Below are 20317 nucleotides of genomic sequence, written 5' to 3'. Positions count from 1 at the left end.
TGCCAAGCTTGACCAGAGTCAAGGTTAAGAAGCTCGGAGAAAGTCTCAGGAAAAGGAGAAAAGAAGATAAAGAAGAACCAAGATAAAGATAAAGGTAGAGAGAAAGAGAGAGAAAAACATGAAGACTGGGAAGAGAGAGTTACGCAAGGAGCTCAACTGAAAATCAATGGAAGGATAAGGAGAAAGGGGAAGTGGAATAAAAAGTATACAGCAGACAAAACTGATCACATGAAAGGATAAATGGACACAAAGGAGAAAATATATACTAATGTTTCTATTATCTTAATATAATAATAACACTGATATTCATTGAATAATGCGAAAGCACTTTGAGGAGACACAATACTCTGTGTTGTTCAATTTAGGAGCAAAGATGGATCAACGAGTCAACGATGGTGGAAAGTACCATGTGGTTACACTCTACTTTAATGGATGGCAATCATGATGGTGACCCTAAGTTGTCTAAATGTGGCATCCATCCATACACAGTATTAGGTTAAAATAATTATTTTTGCTAAAGCAGAAAAATTAGTATGTATTTTTTTAAAAAAAATAATTACAATGGAAAACTGCTAGATTTTTGGGACATTAAAGGATTTGCCATAATCTCTCTAAAGCAGACCCCTGATGGGTAACGGTTATGATTCTGTGTGTGCCCGCTATTCCCACAGACACACACACACATCGCATGCGGATCCTATTGGGAATCCAGGGGAGGAACACTTGGATTCTGAGAACTCAAGCATGGATTTCTCAATTCTTTTCATAATCCTTTCACTATAGCTGTGTAGATTGGGCCTAGACACACAACAATTGACTTATAATAAGACGGCATATTGAAGACATCTCATCTAATATTTAGTTTTTAAGGTCCAATTTACAGATTCTCTACATTGCAACATGAGATCAGCTTTCCATCAACAAAGATCCCTGTTGTGAAATCTATTCTGTTGCAGTTTTGAAGGTCTAGGGTATAGAATACCACTTCTCAAATTTTTAGCAAAATAAAACCAAACACAAAAACCCCAGCCGTCAGAGAATTAGCCTGTGAAGGTTCTTAGATTGTCCGAATTCCTATATGTAACATTTCAGTTAGCTCAGTTAGTAGATAAGGAGGCTGTAATTGTTTCTATTCATAAGCTCGATTTTCCTTCAGCAGATAGAAATTCACTTGAAAATTGAACAATTTTCCACGAGGAACTTTTAGAAAATCGTGCTCACCACAAAAACAAAATACAAATGGGTAATGAGATTCAAAGAGTTGTATAATTTAATCTATTTGTTTTAGTCCAATTAGTATGCTCTGTTTGTAGAAAACTGTGACTGACTTCCACAGAATCTCTATGGATTGATGCTGAAGTTCCCAACATTTGCCTCAAACCCGGACCGCTACTATCACAACTGGTTTATTACAAAGGCACACAAAAAAGCAAGAAACTATAAACTTACTTAGCGTGTTTCCACTGCCTTTTTCCCCCTTCTGGCCCTTTTGTCCAGGATTTCCTTGGAAAAAAAAGCAAAAAAAACCACTTTTTAAAATTAGGGCAGTTCACAATGCTTGCTTTAAATGAAGAAAAGGCATCACAAGGTAATCTAGAATATTAACTTATAACAACCTACAGATATTCAAATATAAGAATGTTGATGATGGTAATAATAGTCATAGCTATCATTTTAGAGGCCGTGTTATGAAACTGGCATTGTTCTGGGTAGGTCCTTTACACATTATCTCAAATTTTTTACAAGGGCATTAAATGTTTCATTTTCCTAAAGGCAGGCAAAACTGAGGTGTAAGCAGTTTAGCAGTTTGTTTTGTGCTTATTCATTTTTTTTCCTCAGCCTTTGACTGTGCCTTCCTCCCTCTCCCAGGAAGCCTGGTGTCGTCCATCTCATCCTAAACCTTGCTTTTCTATTCCCATTACAACTTCTCTATCTTGTTTTCCCTTTCTTTAGCGGGGAGCATCCCAAAGACTGGGCTGTGAATGAATTTCTGGGAGTGCCAAGACCCTGATTACCTCAGTCCTGGGGAAAGCTAGGAAGGTCTGAGGGGCATCGAAGCCTCTGGGCTAGTACCTTTTGGCTTTGAGAAACCTCAGCCATTTACATAGGGGTGTGGTACAAATGGTGTCATTTTATGTGTGGATCAGGACTTCAAATACATATGGAAACATTGCTAGGAGCTTAGTCTTTGCCAATGGGTTGCTATTTCACCCACAGTTCCACTTTTAAAGGTATATCCGGAAGATTGTCCTTTGGTATCAAGAGATTTTAATGGTGACAATTTCATCTCATGAGAGTAGTGTTGTTTTTGCTTATCGATTCTTCTTCCAACACTCCTCAGATATCTACTTTGCAAGTAACCACCTTTGTGGCATAAACGTAGGACTGGTCATAGTGCTGTCTGTCTCTAAGTCAAAATCTTTGTTAATGTTCTTGATTCTCCCTGACAAAATCAAGAACTTTCCATCCAGGAGGTCAAAGGACATAGGTTAAAAATCATGGGCTTTGGAATAATAACAGTCATTTACAAATCCCTGTCTTGAATTATTTTGCTCTGCCACTTACTAGGTAAGTGGCTCTGAATAAGTCTTTATAATAAGCTAAAGCTTATTCTTCTGTCAAATGAAAAAATAATACTTTCCATTGCAGAGTTGTCTTGAAAATTAGCAAAAATACTCATGAAGCACCTTGCCCATAATAGACAGTAGCTCTTATTACTGTTCTGTGTTTTATAACATCTCCCAAAGCTTAGCTAGAACCCTCTCTCTGTGATTTTATTCTCAGTGAATGAAAGGACTTTTTCATCTCAGTTCACTTTTTTTTCCCCTGAGGAAAATTCATCCTGAGCTAACATCTGTTACCAGTCTTCCTCTATTTTGTATGTGAGTGACCACCACAGCATGGCCACTGCGTGATGTAGGTCCACACCCGGGTACTGAACCCAGACCGCCTAAGCGGAACACACTGAATTTAACCACTAGGCCACAGGAGCTGGTCCTTCAGCTCACTTTATATGGCACAATTATTTTTAATTTTATTTTAAAGTTTTAATCTTTATTTTGGGTTTTATTTTTTGTTTGTTTCTCTAGTTGACTTCCTCTTCATCTGTGCTTTGTTTTTGAACAGTTGCCCTTATTCACCTCTTAGAGGAGATTTTTTGACCCCTAATTTACCAGATTCAAAAATATAAAATAACCTGTGATGAGTAACATGAGAATTCAGACTTCACACTTAAAAAGTATTAATTTCCAATTAAAGTTCTATTTTGAAGAGTTCATGAAATGCCAACCATTCCTCATCAAAGGATTATAAAAAGAATGCCTCTAATTGCCTTGCATATGTGATTACATTGTACATCATTAAATTCACTTTTTAGTTATGATTCAGTCATTTCAGGTAATGTTAAATTGGCAAAAATCATTGATTTAGCACAGAGTACCCAAAACCTTTTGTATTTTTTTTGATGGTATACTTTTAAGACATATAATCCCAGAGTTTCAGATTTCTCAAAAGGAAAAGTCTAAGATAGTTAAAAAAAAAATTGGGAGAGAGGGGAATTAAAAGAGTATCACTGATCAGTTCTAATTCTTTTCAGAGAAGATAATATAATAAACAAGCTTAATTTTATCATTTCAGCATTATTTTCACAGTTAGGAAAAAGGAGGAGACTGTGTATTATTCTTGAAAATCTTTTCATGCTGCAACTTGTCTTGGGCATTTTAAGAACAGAAATGCTCAAGCCAGAGCATCAAGTCAATGACCCACTTAAGCGTTGATAACACTAGGATTCTATTTTTGTGTGTGTGAGGGGATCAGCCCTGTGCTCACATCTGCCAATCCTCCTCTTTTTTTGCCAAGGCAGACTGGTTCTGGGCTAACATCCGTGCCCATCTTCCCCCACTTTATATGGGACACCGCCACAGCATGGCTTGCCAAGCAGTGCATCCGTGCGTGCCCGGGATCCGAACCGGCGAACCCCGGGCCGCCACAGCCGAGTGCACGCACTTAACCGCTTGTGCCACCATGCTGGCCCCAACACTAGGATTCTCTAATAAAGAAAAAATTAATTTTCTTTTTTGTTTTGCTTTTTTATCTTACATCACCCTTTTATTTAATTACAGGAAAATGAAAATTACCTTCTTCTTATAAGCAAATACAAATTTTATGTAATTTTACATGATTCAGAGATTACCTCACAGATGACACTTGGAAATCTTTTCCCACACTTGAACACATCAAAAACATTCTAGAGAATGAGAGTGTATCCCTCCTTTAGAAAGATACATTTGGCTAAAAAACGAGCCCAAGAGCTTAGTCAAAACCTGGAGTTAACGATCTCCTGTCATATATGTCACTCTTCAATAAAAAATAAAGGACTTATATTTCTGAAAGTCATTGAAAAATAAGAAGTAAATAGTATGTAATATACTGACATTCCAACTTTAAAGTAAATATAATAGGAGGTAATTTCAATAAATCATGATTTCAAGCATTTTCTAGTGCCCCTCTCAAGAGCTGAACACTAGTTTAGCCATTTTCACATACATGCCATAATTAGCTCAGCCACACTCTTTGCAGCTATTTCAATTTCAGAGGTGACCATCTCCCTCCTATGCCTAACACTTCTTCCTGTTTCCCGAGTTCTTCACCTTCAACCTTCTCTTTAACCTTACACTATCTTTCTACCCTTCTTTCCTGTGTCTTCAACCACTCCTCTATTGTATCTTGCCATCAGCATTTAAACAATATTCAAATCTCTCTTTCACAGAAATAAAATGAAAAAACACAACAAACAAAAAACTGATTTCTGTCTCCTGCTCTACAGAGCCAGACTGCTCAAGAGTTGGGTCTACTGGCATCTACAACCCTGATCGCCAGTTCACCTCTAAGAATTCCCCAATCTGGTTTCCACTCCACCCCACCCCACCCCACCCCACAGAAACTGCCCCCAATAAAGGCAACATCCTTATAACAACAAATGCAAAGAGCTTTCTGTACACTTCATCTTACTCGACCACCTTTTGAAACTCCCTCTGCCTTTGGCTTTTCTCACTCCACCTTCCCTGGGTTTTCTCCCTCACTCTGGCTGCTTCACTCCAATCTACTGCTTTGCTGTTTCTGCTCAGCCTGTACTTCTGGAACTACTTAAGGCTTTATCCTAGGCCCCTTCTCTTCGCACCTTCCTTTCACTGTCTATCCATGAAATATTATTAAAATCACTGATTCCAGTGAACATTTATTTGATCATCGCTACAGCTTTGTCTTTCTATCTCTCGCCTCTCCTCTGAACTCCAAACTCAGATATTGAAATATCTATGAATATCTTTGTGAATGGACGGAGAAAGTGTTCAGTAAATGTTTGTCAACTAAATAAATGAATTATTTATGGTCTATAGATTTAGATACTCCTAAGAAAGATCATGACTCACGCTTAGTAGAACCAGACTTTGAATGGACTCTAAGAGTCTAACTGGAGGACAAGCGCATTGTTTACTTGGTGGAAAACCTAGTTCATTTAACAAGGTTATATCCAGAGGCCTCTAGGGGTTTTGAAGATACATAAAGTTACACTTCAGTTAAATCTTCAAAGCTTTCTGAAGCAAATACGTCAGATCTTGTAAATGTTCTACTCCATAGATCTGCTGTGCATGGAGAAAGCATGAAGTCTTCCCTGTCTCTTCTCATATTTGTGTATCTTATCAGTTACAGACTATGTTTTATTCACCTCTCATTTCCTTGTAGCTAGCATTGTACCTTGTATATATAGTGGGTACTTAATACGTGTGGAAGGGGGAGGGGTCAGGAAAAAAAAGGAGAGCAGAAGAGAAAATAGGAGAAAATAAATAGGGGTGCTCTTTCTTGAATTTTTTGCTTTGAAATCTGATAATGCTTTCAATATCACTCAGGTAGTCCAGGCTGTGTCATTAGTTAGACTGTGACAATTATTGGATTTTATTTCTAATTTTACCACCTTCTTTGGGCTCTTGTAGAGGAAGGATTCTGTGTTAGTCCTTGATTTCATCTGAAGTAGAACTAAAGTAGCACGAGGCCCTTCTGGTCACATTTCTACCGAATTTGAGTCTTTTTATAAGGAAGAGATGTCCTAAGGACATCTTTCGTCAAGGGATTTATTACCTCTTCCCTTGATTTTATTTTCACTGTTCCTCCACTCCTTTTCTTTACCTGAAGATGTGGCTCTCAAAGTGTGGTCCCTGCATCCGCATCATCACTAACACCTGGAAACTTGTGAGGAATGAAAATTCTGGAGGAAACCCAACCTCTGACCTATTGAATCAGAAACTCCAGGGGCGGATCCCAGTAAGCTCGTTTAACAGGCCCTACAGGTGATTCTAATGCCTGCTAAAGTTCGAGAACCAGAGACCTAAAGAAATTGTATGTATCTTTTAGGTCAGCACTAACACCATTTCTTCTGTACCATAATGTCTTGCTGTGTGGAATTAACGACTCGACTCTATACTCCCATAGCATTTTGTCCTACTTCACAAATGTTTATTACTTACCACATTGCATTATAGCTAATTGCTTCTGTATTTTACTGTCCCCTGCTCCTTGAGGGCAGTGGCTTTCCTATATTTATCTCCAGCATACAGTGAATCCTCATAAAATTGTGTTGATTGGGTGAATGAATAGTGAATACTCTCCCAAGTACTTTGACTAGTGGGCATTTCCTGATCTCTAGGAGTTTAAGAGTAGGAAGAAACCTAGAGCTTGTACAGGCTGTGCCTAATAACTAACCTGTATATACAGCTTACTGTGTGATAGGAACTGTTTGAAGCACCTTAAGACATCTATTAATTCATTTGACTTTTATAGAAATTCTAAAATGTGAGTCCCCTTATTAGCCCTGTTTTGCAGATAACAAAACCAAGGCACAGAGAGGCTGACTGAGTGGGGAGGTAGGATTCAAATCTAGGATTCAAATATGTGCTAGGCTATCCCTGTATTTTCCAAGATGGCAAAGAAAATAATATGCATGGATTGACTCTGTGCCACCATGAAATTCAAGTTCAAACCACTCTGACAAACGTTTAATCCTCCAAAACAAACAACCTCAGATTAGATACATCACATAAACTTTACAGAATCATCTTTTTGATTATACTTTTGAAGAGAGGTCATTGTGAGGAAATTTCTGGGAGGAAACTTTTCAAGGATGGGGAACTAGCTTGTCTTGTACCCCCAGGTCCAAGCAGATTGTATGAGAGAATGTAGGCACAGAATAAATGAGGTCAGTTATCGCTCATTAAATCAGTTAATTTGTGCTATAGTTTCATGTCTCTTCTGTCATTTATTCCTATCTTCTTCTCTGACCACACAGAGAGAAAGGTTGTGCCTAATAGACAGACAATTGTGAGAAATAGTGAGGCGTTCTTAACATTCCTAAAATTTCTGCTGCTTTTCCTCTTTTCAAATAGACTTTCTAGAAAGACAAATTAGTAACTCTAATTTACTCATAGCTCATAGTGATATGCATTTATAAAGTTAATCCTTATTATTTAATGTAAATAGGAAGTTACAAATAGATCACTCCAGAAAGAGTCCCAAACAAAATCTTACCACGAATTTGCCAGGGATAATAAATGTCTGTCTATTTGAGATAGATATAGACTTAAGACAACATTTTGACTTGAAAACAGAATGCAGATAAAATATGTTTTCTCACTTCTCAGAATTATTTTGAATTATCTTGGAATCTATAAGTAGCTTCACAATTTTGTCAAATTCAAGGTTTTTAAATATATTTACCTATTGAACACAAACTGCTCATCTAGGAAATTCAGCAATTCCTGAGCGATGTAGATAAGGTCAAGCAAATTAACAAACACACACACACTTCTTCCCACATTGCCAAAAAGGCCTGATTAAAGCTAGATAGTTTTAGAGATGGTCAGTACATAAATACATCATTCAGTTCAGGTGATCGGGTCTCTGGGGGAGACTGATGGCAAGTTGCTTGCTTGTGGCTAGCTGATTTTTCTCCGATACTAATTGCCATTGACACAGTCCATAAACACTGATACTATCAAAAATACCTCAACACACTTATTAGAATGGCTAAAATCCAAAACACTGATGACACCAAATGCTGGTGAGGATATTGAGCAATAAGAACTCGCATTCATTGCTGGTGAGAATGCAAAATGTCACAGCCACTTTGGAAGACAGTTTGGCAGTTTCTTACAAAACTAAACATAGGTTTACCATGTGATCCAGCAATCGCACTTCTAGGTAAACTCATGTCCACACAAAAATGTGCACATGGATGCTTATGCAGCTTTATTCATGACTGTCACAACTTGGAAGCAAACAAGATGTCCTTCAACAGGTAAATGGATAAAAAAATTGTGGTACCTCCATACATTAGAATATACTAAGCATTAAAAATAAGTGAGATATAAAGCCGCAAAAAGATATGAAGAACTTTAAATGCATATAGCTAAGCGGAATAAGCCAGTCTGCAAAGATTACATACAGTATGATTCTAAGAATATGACATTCCGGAAAATGCAAAACTCAGGAGATAGCAAAAACATCAGTGGTTGCTAGGGCTTGGGGAGGAAGGGGGTTGTGACGAGTAGATGGGCCACAGGGGATCTGAATCACAGGGCCGTGAACGTATTCTGTATGATGCTCTAGTGGTGGCTACATAGTGTCATTATACCTTTGATAAAACCCATTGCAATACTGAGAGTGAACCCTAATATAAACTGTGGACTTTAGTTAACAATAATGTATCAATATTGTTTCACCAGTTATAACAAATGCACCACACAAATGGAAGATGTTAGTAACAGGGGAAACTATGTGGGTAGGTAGTATATGGGAGCTCTTTGTATTTTCTGTGCAATTTTTCTATAAACCTAAAACTGCTCTAAAAAAATCTATCAAAAATCAGTGATAAGGATTCTACTCTCTTGGTCATACTTTACTTTGAAATTAGGAAACAATAAGCCTGCCCCCTCTAAAATTTCTGTGCAAGGTTCACAGTTCAAGTTTAGGCTACTGGCATAAGGAGTAGAAACGATATCAACATGTATGTAAATTTTAAAGGGCCCAAATACTGTTGATTATTAAGTACTAATATATAATAGCAGGCAGTTTATCTTGCATAGTAGGATTTCGGGCCTATCTCTATTTTGCTTACTGTAATTGAACAAGGTTTGGTCAATACAGCTTAAAGAGATATTTACACTTTGTTTTTCTTTGCCATTCTTTCCACTCTCTTTGTTCTAAGATAGCATTTTTCGTGGTGATTTAAGGTTGCATGGAGTTTATAAATCCTGTTTTTTTTTTTTAACTACTTTCCTTAGGGACATAGAAACTTTCTTCAGGTGGAGAGAAATCAGTTTCAAAATGTTTCTGACCACAAAACAAACCGCACGTGAGTGCTACTATTCATACTATGATGACCACCATTTTGTTACCTAAGAAGTTAAACAAAATATCTATGAACTGGTGTTTATTTTACATATTCTATAAAGAAAATATACGTTAGCATAATACCTGGCCTCCCGCTCTTCCCCGTCGATCCTGGGTATCCTCGACTTCCGGGAAAGCCAATTGCTCCCCGATCACCTTTAGGACCTGGAGGACCTACATGGATAATGAAGAAAAACACAGTGGTAATAATTCATTTTCCACATAGATTTGAGAGTGTAATGCAACAATCTAGCTTCATTAATAAATATGAAACAGGTGAATCTCCAAATAGAGGGAAAATATCTTTCCTAAAATTTCATGTGTGCCATTGATAGATAATACAAACAGTAAGTAGAACATTGGTATATCTAGTACATTGTAGATCTTCAAAAATAATACATTTTTATTACAAATAAAAGCACAAGAGAGGGGCCGGCCCGGTGGTGCAGTGGTTAGGTTCACGCGTTCCGCTTTGGCAGCCTGGGGTTCACCAGTTCGGATCCTGGGCACAGACCTACACACTGCTCATCAAGCCATGCTGAGGTGGCATCCCACATAGAAGAACTAGAAGGACCTACAACTAGGATATACAACTATGTATTGGGGGCTTTGGGGAGAAAAAAGAAAAAAAAGAGGAAGATTGGCAACAGATGTTAGCTCAGGGCCAATCTTCCTCAAAAAAAAAATGAGAAAAAAAATTTTGGAGTTTTAACTAGAAGGCTTATATAGTCTAATCAGAAATCTTTGAATGGCAGGATTTTGCTGTAGCTGAAATGATAACTCTGAAAACGTATAAGCTGAAAATTGAATTCTTAAGATTTGTTCTAGAAAAAGCACAACTCAAGCAATAAGAAGTATCAAAGAGTATTTATTTAAAAAATAGGAGTTCTAGTTCTAGAATATATTATTCCATCTCTTATGGGCTTCTTTTTACATATTCCATTGTAATCCCAAACAATAATGTAACTATATATATATATATATACACATACGTGTGTATCTGTGTGTACAGTATACAAAGATTCATTTATGGGTATATATTATATATGTATGCAAACCCGGGGTTTCACATGCTTAAGTGAAAACAGCCATTTTTTTTTTTTTACCCCAAATCATGTGGTGACTGAAAATTACAAATAAAGCAAATGTTATTTTCCTGTGGAATAAAATATTTCATCCTGGAGTCCAGTGGTTTGAGATAAACTATTGTAAAAATCTCATTTTAGATGTCATTATCGGTTCACAGAGATCCTATTAACCCAATTTTCAGTTAACTCCTTGGAAAGTACATTATGAAAAATTGATTGTACATCTTTTCCCAATGTTAATCTTTTAATATATTGCCATTAATTTACAAGTTCCAGGAGTTGGAGCTTATACATATTTAATTCATTTAGAAAATCTCTTGTTGAGATTCATTCATATAGACACCTAAAATTGGGCTAAGTGTTCTCTAAGAAATGTTCAGTTTAAGAGGTATATTATTCTAAATAGTTAAATATTATTCAACCCAGTGTAAAACTTTGATTTAAACAGAAATTAAACAGATATCTAAACCAATAAAATGATAAGTTATAATTAAAAATATTAGTAAAGTCAGGTCATCTCAATTTAATTACTCGTTACATAATACTTTGTATATATATTGATATATTGTGTATATATATAATATATATACAAATTTACAATATATACATAAGCACAATATATACATATACACAATATTGACATAGGTACAATATATACATATGCTATATATATATACACACACACATAAATGAAGTGGTATATATATATATATATATATATATATATACCACTTTGCAGTATATATATATATATATATATATATACCACTTTGCAGTATATATTGGCTGGACTTCATAGCATACAGCCTAAAAAAGACCTAACATTAGTTCTTGGGACAGGCTGATAGGTTAATATTTATATCTTTCTTCATTATCCAAGCAAGGCAGTCAGACCTCCGCCTGTACAGTTGTTAAGATCTGTCACTCAAACTTACAAATAAAAACATTGACTCTCTTACTTTTTATCTTAGAACATCCTCCACTCTTTATAGAGTGCCACTCACTGGTGTCTCCCATTTTTACCATTTTCTCCATTAATTCCACAAAAATATATTGTGCATGCACATTGTACATCCCTGACCATTCCTGGAGTTACAAAGGTTTTTATCCAAACAGATCATCCGGTGTGGAGAAACAGTAAGGGGAGACAGATGTAAGAAAGTTAGCAAATAAAATAAAAAAGGTAATTTTGGAGAGTATAATTTTAGACAAATGAAGAAATGTAACAGAGAATGGCTTGGGATCTGCTTTAGAGAAGGGGATCAGAAAGAGCTTCTCTAAAGATGGCTCATTGAGGACATTACAGTGACACTCAGAATACAGCTGTTCTACCAGGAATTATGTTACATCTTCAAATAAATTAAATCCATGAATCCATGAAATTCAAATGAATCCATAAATGAAGCACATGTGATACTTTCACTGAAATCAGTCGATCATTAGACCTCATTATGGGAGATATTTAAGCAGACTCTATATGGCCTATAGAGTTATGTGACTTGTTTCTTTAATGATGTTTGCAAATATGACCCCTAAATATAAGCACCACAATTGAATTTTATTCCAAGAGAACAGAGTCTCTGAGCCTTTCAGGTGACAATTAGCTAATTTTCTGCAATTGACTGTGGCAAAGGGAAAAGGTCTGGCACCTGCTTCTAACTTACAGACAACATAAGCATATTTTACCCAGAATCCCAGCTATGGAATGTTAGAGCTTTGAGGGACCTTACAAATCACCCAGTCCAAATCTGTCATTTTGCAGAGGCAGGAACAGGAGACCGGAGAGATCAAACCATTTGTATCAGGCTGGTCTGATAATTATTCACATGTTCTGCGTTCTCAGCTCTCCATTCAAGCCTTCTTTCTGTGGTCCAGCAGACTGGTTAAGAGCATGGACTCTGCAATCATGCCCATCTGGGTTCAAATACTGGCTCTGCCACTTACCAGCTGCTGACTGATCTTAGGCAAGTCATTTAACCTCCCTGTGCATCTGTAAAATGGGCATATTATTTGTCCCTACATCCTAAGTTTGACGTGATGATTAAAAGAGCTAGTAAATGCAAAACACTTAAGTGCCTGCCATATCATAAATGCTTTGTGTTAGCTCTTCTTTTTCTCCTCTTCCTCTTCCCCCACCTTCTTCTCCTCCTCCCCAACCTCTTCTTCTTAGTAATATAATAATTACCATCTTTTGTACATAGTTAGCAGTGAAATTTTTGGATTCATTGGCACAATTTGTTACCCCCCAAAGAAACCCGCTTTCAATACTCAAGCACAGAGCAACAGCCTCCAGCTGGCAACATTCTTTCCTGAAATGTATATTTTAGGGAGCACTGTCCTTGCTGCAGCCTGGAGGAGAGGCCTTTCTGGGCCATAGACTGAGAGGAGTGGTGGAGCAGGGTAAAGACATGCCTGAGTATAAACATTAATAAAATATGGTTCCTGTCCTCCAATCCCCAAAAAGGATGGACTTTATTTTCTCCTCCAGAGGCATGATTCCTACAGTGGAAAATTCAGGTTATATAGGAAAAATAAATAACATTGGTTGATGATGAAAATTTTGCAGCCAGAGGAGCCTTTGGTTGGTTCTCAAGGCATCTTATGTAGGTAGTGCTCCCCATGCCTACAGCTCAGGCTACCCTGTTATTGATCCCACAGGTCAGAAATGGCCCACTAGGTGGCCTACAAAAAGATTCCTTTAGGAATTAAGAAGGCGTCCTTTCTTCAAACCATTGCTGTCATGGGGGAATAACCCTAAAAGTGATCCCCAAAGGATCTCAGATGAGATCAAGAATCCTTTGTCAGGACGTTCATCACCCTTATATAATTACTTATCATATTATAAGTTCTGTGAAGGCAGAGACTCTCTATCTATGCGCGTGGATTCCACAGGGCCTTGGAGAGCACCAGGCGCAGTAAACATTTTTTTGAGTAAAAGGTGATAGGTCATTCTCCTTGGCATGCTTCCAGGGAAATGATACTCTGGAATGGACTTATATTATTTTGAAGTAAAGCATATTTTAACATAACATCCACCCCAGTACTTGAGTAACGATTATAATATATTTAATATATGATTATTTAAAACCACTAGGATAAGTACTTAGGTTTCTCACATTTTCATATCATGGTTATGAGTCTAGGTGACTTTGACTTTGACAAACTAAGTTTAGTGGACTCAGCTGGATATATAAGTGGAGTTTTAATGAACTTGCTCAAATGAGGAAGCAGAATTATCACAGCAGTATTTCATATACTCTTAACTTCCTGAATCCAGTACCCAGCATAGGGCAATTGGGCAATCTGGCAGAGAACAAAACAGAATATGCAGCCACTAAGTGGGGAAGAATCCATTAGGAGAGATCCCTGGTAACTTGAACACTTTTCTCACAGTGCACCAAACCAAATGGCAACCTAATAATCTAAAAGAGTCAATTTATCATCACAACAATGAAATCGAACTCTCTGTTATGAGGGGCTAGATAATGCCTATTTGTATAAATGAGCAGTACCAACAGTAACAGACTAAACTCTCACTACAAGAATCAAAGCAGCTTTGCAATGGTATCTGTTTACGATATTAACCAAAGCTGAAACTTTTAAATCCCTCTTTCTATTTCACACATCCATAGTTCAGAAAGAGCTGCAAAAGATGCTCTCAAGATGAAGCTTTGTACGGCAAGTTATAGCCCAGACTGAACCTTTATGGTTGAGTTATAAAGCTTTGACAATTGCAGTTTACAACGGAGGAGCTGACGGACCTTTGACAATAGCAGCTCTGGCAGCTGATATAATACTGGTTACTTCTACTTATGACATTAACGCACCATTGTTAAGATCTCCTGAGTGCTAGTCAAGTAGAAAGACTTGTGAATTAAGAATCATATCTGGCAATACTTTCAAAGGCACACCAACAACCCATCCTATATATATATATATAAAATGTTTATAAATAGATAGATAAAACAGATTTTTTTTCCTTAAAATAATTTTAAGACCTTTTTTAATGTAAAATTAATATATTGGCTTTTTTTTTTTTTTTTGGTGAGGAAGATTAGCCCTGAGCTAACATCTGTGCCCATCTTCCTCTATTTTATATGTGGGATGCCTGCCACAGCATGGCTAGATGAGTGGCGCATAGGTCCGCGCCCGGGATCCGAACCTGAGAACCCCAGGCCCCTGAAGTGGAGCACGCGAACTTAACTACTACGTACTTGGCCAGCCCCTATATTGACTTTTTAAGCACAGTGTTATAAAGGTCAGGAAAGTGTCAAATTCATGCTCTTTATTTTTAAAAGTTATTTTTCTGATGTAACCTGGGCTAGTCAATACATTGATCACAAAGAAGAACATTTTATACAATCAAAAGACAAAAATAAGATGAAGTACATAGTATTTAGACATTGTTTTGGCAGCACAAAACATGCTATATAATTAGACCATGCAATATACTCCCCACCTTCCAAAAGCATGCAGGGTATTTGATTTCTAGCCAAGAATAACATGACAATCATGTTATTGTTATGGTCTCTTGTTTTTGAGAGCAAAGAAAGTTCATGTTCTTTCTCCTTTTCTGTCTTCTGTTATCTTCTTTCAAAATATTGCTTTCAAGATTACAACATAGACAGAGTAAAATAATTTGAAACAATTTTGCTCTAAGTAAAATCCAGAGAGTGGGTGACAGCAAAAGTAAAAGTCATCTGTAGTCTAGTCATTATTTACATTCAGATTTCATAGGTTTAAGCAGATAAATGCCAGTTAAGGATTATATAAGGAATATAACCCAATTTGCCTTTGGCTGATATTAAAGGTTTTTTTTTGCATCTTAAAAACCAGATAACTTGCAAATATATTCAATATGAAGATGATTTTCATATTCTCCTTCATATGTGACCTAAAGCTAGGTCTGCCATATACTGTTTGCAGTCAATGATATAGATATAAACGTAGTCAATGCTATAGACAGCATTCCCTAGACTTAATAACAACCCCATGCCGTGGATCTGGCTAAAGCATTTAACTTCCTCAAAAATTAAGAGTCAGAACTTACCATTCAGTACATTATAGTGATTAGGCTGCTGGAACACTTAATATCCCCCTCAACACACACACATGCAGACACACACACACACACACTCATCCCACAGGGGATAAATCAAATAGCTCTTTCCCCCTACACACACACAGGGATGTATATTACCCAGATCTGTAGTATATGATTAAGTTGTTATTATCATACCTATTGGACCTGGAACTCCTTGGGGACCACTTTCTCCAATGAGACCTCTATCTCCTTTTTCACCTGGGGGTCCAGGAGGACCTTAAAAAAAAATTACAATTACTGATTGTAGTTTTAAAACATGGGTAAAATGGATTTGTCATTTGTCGAAGTAAATTCAGTCTCTTATTTGTTGGGCAGTAACATAGAATGAATAAGACTTACCGTTCTGAATGGAGGCATACTCTGCTATTGAGTAGTGCAATGCCCTACACTGGTAAGGATGAGATAGCCCTAAATTAGACAACCTTGTTATACATTAAATATTTAAGTGTGCTTAGCACTTTTCTAGGTTCTCAGTACCTGAGGGCAGAGAAAAGACATTGAGTCAACGATGGCACAAACCCACATCAGTATTTTGTACATACCAGGCAGATTTCACTAGATTGAGCTAGATGCTCATAGTATAGATACATTGAGTGGAAAATGTATAAGTAAGGACTTATAAGTCATGTGTGATACCCTCAGGGAGACAAAAATCCATACATAGTAGACAAGGAAAAACCATATTGTTGAAAATGATAGACTCAGATATTTGTTGGGGAGACGCAGAGAGGCATGAGTAGCAATGGTTGAAAAGACTTTATTGAGGGAGAAAGATTTGAAGGGTGCTTTGAAGCATAGGTAGAATGAGAAGAAAGAGAACTCTGGGTAAGTGGGAGAGATGTGGGGAAAGGCAGGAAGGTAAAAATGAGTGAACAACTACTTTTTCAAGCAAAATATTAAGTAGAATCCCTAGGTAAATATAGACACTATAAAATAAGTTGGAGAGGTTGCAGGGAAAAATTTGACTACTTGGCCTCACAATTTCCCAGGTGTCCCCTGAGTACTGAGTTTGATCAACACTGATTTAGTCATTTGAATGTTCTGTGCCCAGCAAAACAGATATCCGGTGATCACCTCTTTAGAATAATGGCACTGAGTATGTGTTTAGAACTTAAAGGTAATCCTACTGGTATTCCCTCTTCTATATGGAGTGCACAGGATGAATATTATTCCCTTCATTTAAAGCAGAATGCTTATCTATTTTCTTTTCAACTCCAAAAGGAAGAATCTAACCTGGATATACCATAGAATAATCAAATAGCAATGTTTTAAAAGAGGCATTTTCAGTTGCTGTGGTTCAGCCACGTACATAGCCCAAGGACAACACACAACTATACTTAGCATCACTGGTCTACAAATTTTGTTTACACGTTTTAATCAGGTGGAGAGATAGAATACTTGAAGAATTCTAAGAGGGGGCCACACAAGTAGATAAAGATTATCTCATGATTAAGTATATTCTGTCCATTTTCTCTGCTGCTTTTGTAGTCTTTCTCCTTGCTTCTCTACATTTCTCTTATTTTTCTTTTTTTCAAGGTCCAACTTGGGTTTTAGAACCTTCCTTCCCTGCTTACTCAATTTTCAAAATATCATTGCTCTTCTCAATGGTACATTGTCCCTTTCTCTTCATACTCAACATTGGGCAGTAATGTTTTACTGCATTTTCATTACAAAAGCAACTCTACTTATTATAGGAAATATAGAAGCCTAGAAAAAATGAGGAAAATGTAATTCATAATCCTATCATCTTAAGAGAATAACCATTAACATTTATTTTCTCTGTGTGTGTGTGTTTGGTTGCATTCTTTTTTTTTTTTTTTTACCTAATCATCATGCAAGCAAATTCTCCTAAGCTATAGCTTAATGTGGGAGACATATATTTAGGTGTTGCACAAGACATGTCATGGTTCTACATCAATGGGAATCTGTGTGCATCTCCTATTCCGTGCAGAATGTAGTTCTTCCCAACAAAGGGGGTTTAACTGGCACAGCCATGAACACAGCTGCAGTTCTTTCGTCGCTACACAGCGACAAAGAGGGGGGTGGCAAGCAGGACAGAAAGACTCAATTTGCAGTCTGAATTTTGCTGAGTAAATTGAAAAGAAGCAAATCCACAGTACCCAAGGATGGTGACTTGAAAAAAAAAAAAAAAGCACAAGGAAAGATTTTGCTTTAGTAATTAGGGTTCTAAAGCAAGACAGACATTCCGGAAAAACTGGAATGTGTGAGACAAGAAACAAGGGACACACAGAGTAGATCTAGGCTCTGAGCTTCCGAGATTAAGAGTTTTCACCATTTCTTTAGAAGGTAAGAAATGGAATTCTTTCCTAATCGCTATCCGGTCAATTATTTTTCCTGTAACCATGTATAGAGACTGTATGCAGCTCTAATGTTGGAGTATTAGTTCAATCATAACAAATATATCTGTGTTATTTTATAAAATTCTGAGTTGAAGATCCTCTCTGTGTATTTTTACGTAAAAATACTGATACCAAGTATTTGAATCTGAGTAAGAAAAGTAGGTAAGGCCTTTCCTTAAAGAGTTCCAACTAGGTGTATTGGATGATATACTTTTATTGTTATTTTATTCTTCGTGTAACATTAATCTCACCTATTATATTATGTTTCATTTTTATACGTTGTTACATCTCCTCTACCGCCTAGAACAAAATGTGGGAAGTATCTCAACAAATGTTTTTAGTGTCTTTCAGATATTGGGGGGGGGATGGAAGTACACAGATCATATACCACTTTTCTCTTAGCTTCTTGAGAACATTGTCAACATAATACTATCATGTTATCTTCCAAGACTGGTCTCTTCTCCATCCCTGCTGTAGCTCACATCCTCCTTATCCTACAGGTGGACTATTCTAGAGTTTTTCATCTGATCTGAGTGTATTTTGTCTATTCCACCCTTGTATTTCCTTGAGTGTCAGCTTTTTAAAAAAAATATAATATGTCTTTGTGGAAGAGGACACCCAGGCATATCATACCATTTAAAATCCTCAAATAACAACATCACACTAATAATATCTGCATAAATTTCCAGAGCTGTGCTTCTCTATGTCCTATTCATTATGATCATAAATTTTCTACTTCATTCTTACTCTTGCCTCATATTTAGATCATGATAAAAATCTGCCAAATCTTCCAGGCTATTGCTACTTAAACCTTTTTTTGATACCAGTTTCATGTTCATTGACTTAATATTTAACCTGGAAGAGTCCTTAAAGATTCCTTAGTCAAACACACTTAGAGAGGGTCGGAGAGAATGAACTGCCCATGGTCTTAAAGCTCGTTGAGTAAAACCAGAACTAGAACACTTCCTTCCTGGCATCCTAGGCTACGCTATTCCAAACTTAGTTGACTTCATTTTTGGCATCTGTTCTTCCATTATTTCTGAGATGAATTTTTCCTTTACATAGTTGTTAAAGACACAATCCATTTTTTTACATCCCAATAATAATTGCACAAATCTCCAAATTCAAATTCTATCAATTGCTTATTCTTCTTCCTTACCATTAAAATTGATATAGGTAGGTAGGTAGGTAGATAGATAGATAGACAGATAGATAGATAGATAGACAGACAGATAGATAGACAGACAGACAGATAGATATTTTTGGTGCTTTTAGATCCTGGAAAGAAAATACGTTTAAAATATTTTCAAATAAATGTGTTATCTTTTCTCACCACTGAGCCAATTATATTTTATTTCTCTTAACTTCTTTCCTTGAATGTTCACCAACTTTGTTTCTTTCAATCATGTTATCCCCCACTCTCCACCAAACTCTACTTCACCATTTCAACAATAAAATTTCATTTAGTCCTTTAGGCTCTAACTACTATAATTACTGAGAAATGTATTAAAGTATCTTTATGTCTTCTATCTCCATGATTATTTAGCAATTGTTAATAGAAAGAGGAGAGACACAAAGTAATGATGCTGATCCTACAACCAACAAATGATAAAGCACCCATTAATTTATACAATATATCTCTATTGGGTTATAGTTTAATAAATATTTGTTAAAATTTTATTTTATGGCTAGATGCTGTAAAGAATATAAAAAATAGTCCCTAATTTTAAGAAACTTATTGTTTCTAAGAAGAGACAACATTGCACTAGAAGACAGTATGGGATAATTCTAGATAAGACAATCATATGAAAAATTTTCTTGTGAAAGGATACTTAATGTTCAATATTAAGCAAGATGTAAGTATCAGCAAGAGTATTATCAAGGTCGAACCAAAGAAGTCTTCACATATTAGATGGACATTTAATGATAGATATATTCAGACACAAATAGAAGAGGAAAGATATTATTTCAAGTGAAGGAAAAGGCATTAGGCAGGATGTAAAAAGTATGAGTATGCTAGAATCACAGTAAAATCAATTGAAATATTTCATATCAAAAAGGGAAAGCGGAGGGAATGAGATATGCAAAAGTAATTGAGACACATTATAGAAGACCTTGAGTGCTACAGAGAGAAATGTTTGTCTAACAAGGAGGCGATAGACAGGCTTTTTGCAATTTAGGGTTTCCCCTTAGGAAGGCTACATTCTATCAAGAGTGTAGAAAGGATTTAGTCTGAAAGACTGAGGCAGGAAATGCTTGGGAGACTATTTCAATCTGCAGAGTAGTGATAAGAATAATTTACACAGGAATATAAAGAAGTGACA

General features: G+C 36.5%; 1 protein-coding gene across 2 annotated transcripts in view; it reads right to left on the bottom strand.

The window, feature by feature from the left end:
* Positions 1 to 20317, bottom strand: part of MSR1 (macrophage scavenger receptor 1) — a 79415-nt gene that overhangs the window by 29549 nt on the left and 29549 nt on the right. For both annotated transcript variants that reach the window (XM_014786305.2, XM_087418452.1), the window contains 3 exons: positions 15769 to 15849; positions 9526 to 9615; positions 1450 to 1503 (listed from right to left, as the gene is read on the bottom strand). In XM_014786305.2, the coding sequence (XP_014641791.1) occupies positions 1450 to 1503; positions 9526 to 9615; positions 15769 to 15849 (225 nt within the window). The remainder of the gene's footprint in view (positions 1 to 1449; positions 1504 to 9525; positions 9616 to 15768; positions 15850 to 20317) is intronic.

Source organism: Ceratotherium simum, chromosome 28 (genome assembly GCF_057802395.1).
Source record: "Ceratotherium simum simum isolate JZ-2026a chromosome 28, ASM5780239v1, whole genome shotgun sequence".
Classification (NCBI taxonomy): domain Eukaryota; kingdom Metazoa; phylum Chordata; class Mammalia; order Perissodactyla; family Rhinocerotidae; genus Ceratotherium; species Ceratotherium simum.
Note: the sequence above shows the minus strand (reverse complement) of the source record. Positions and strands in the feature narration are given on the sequence as shown.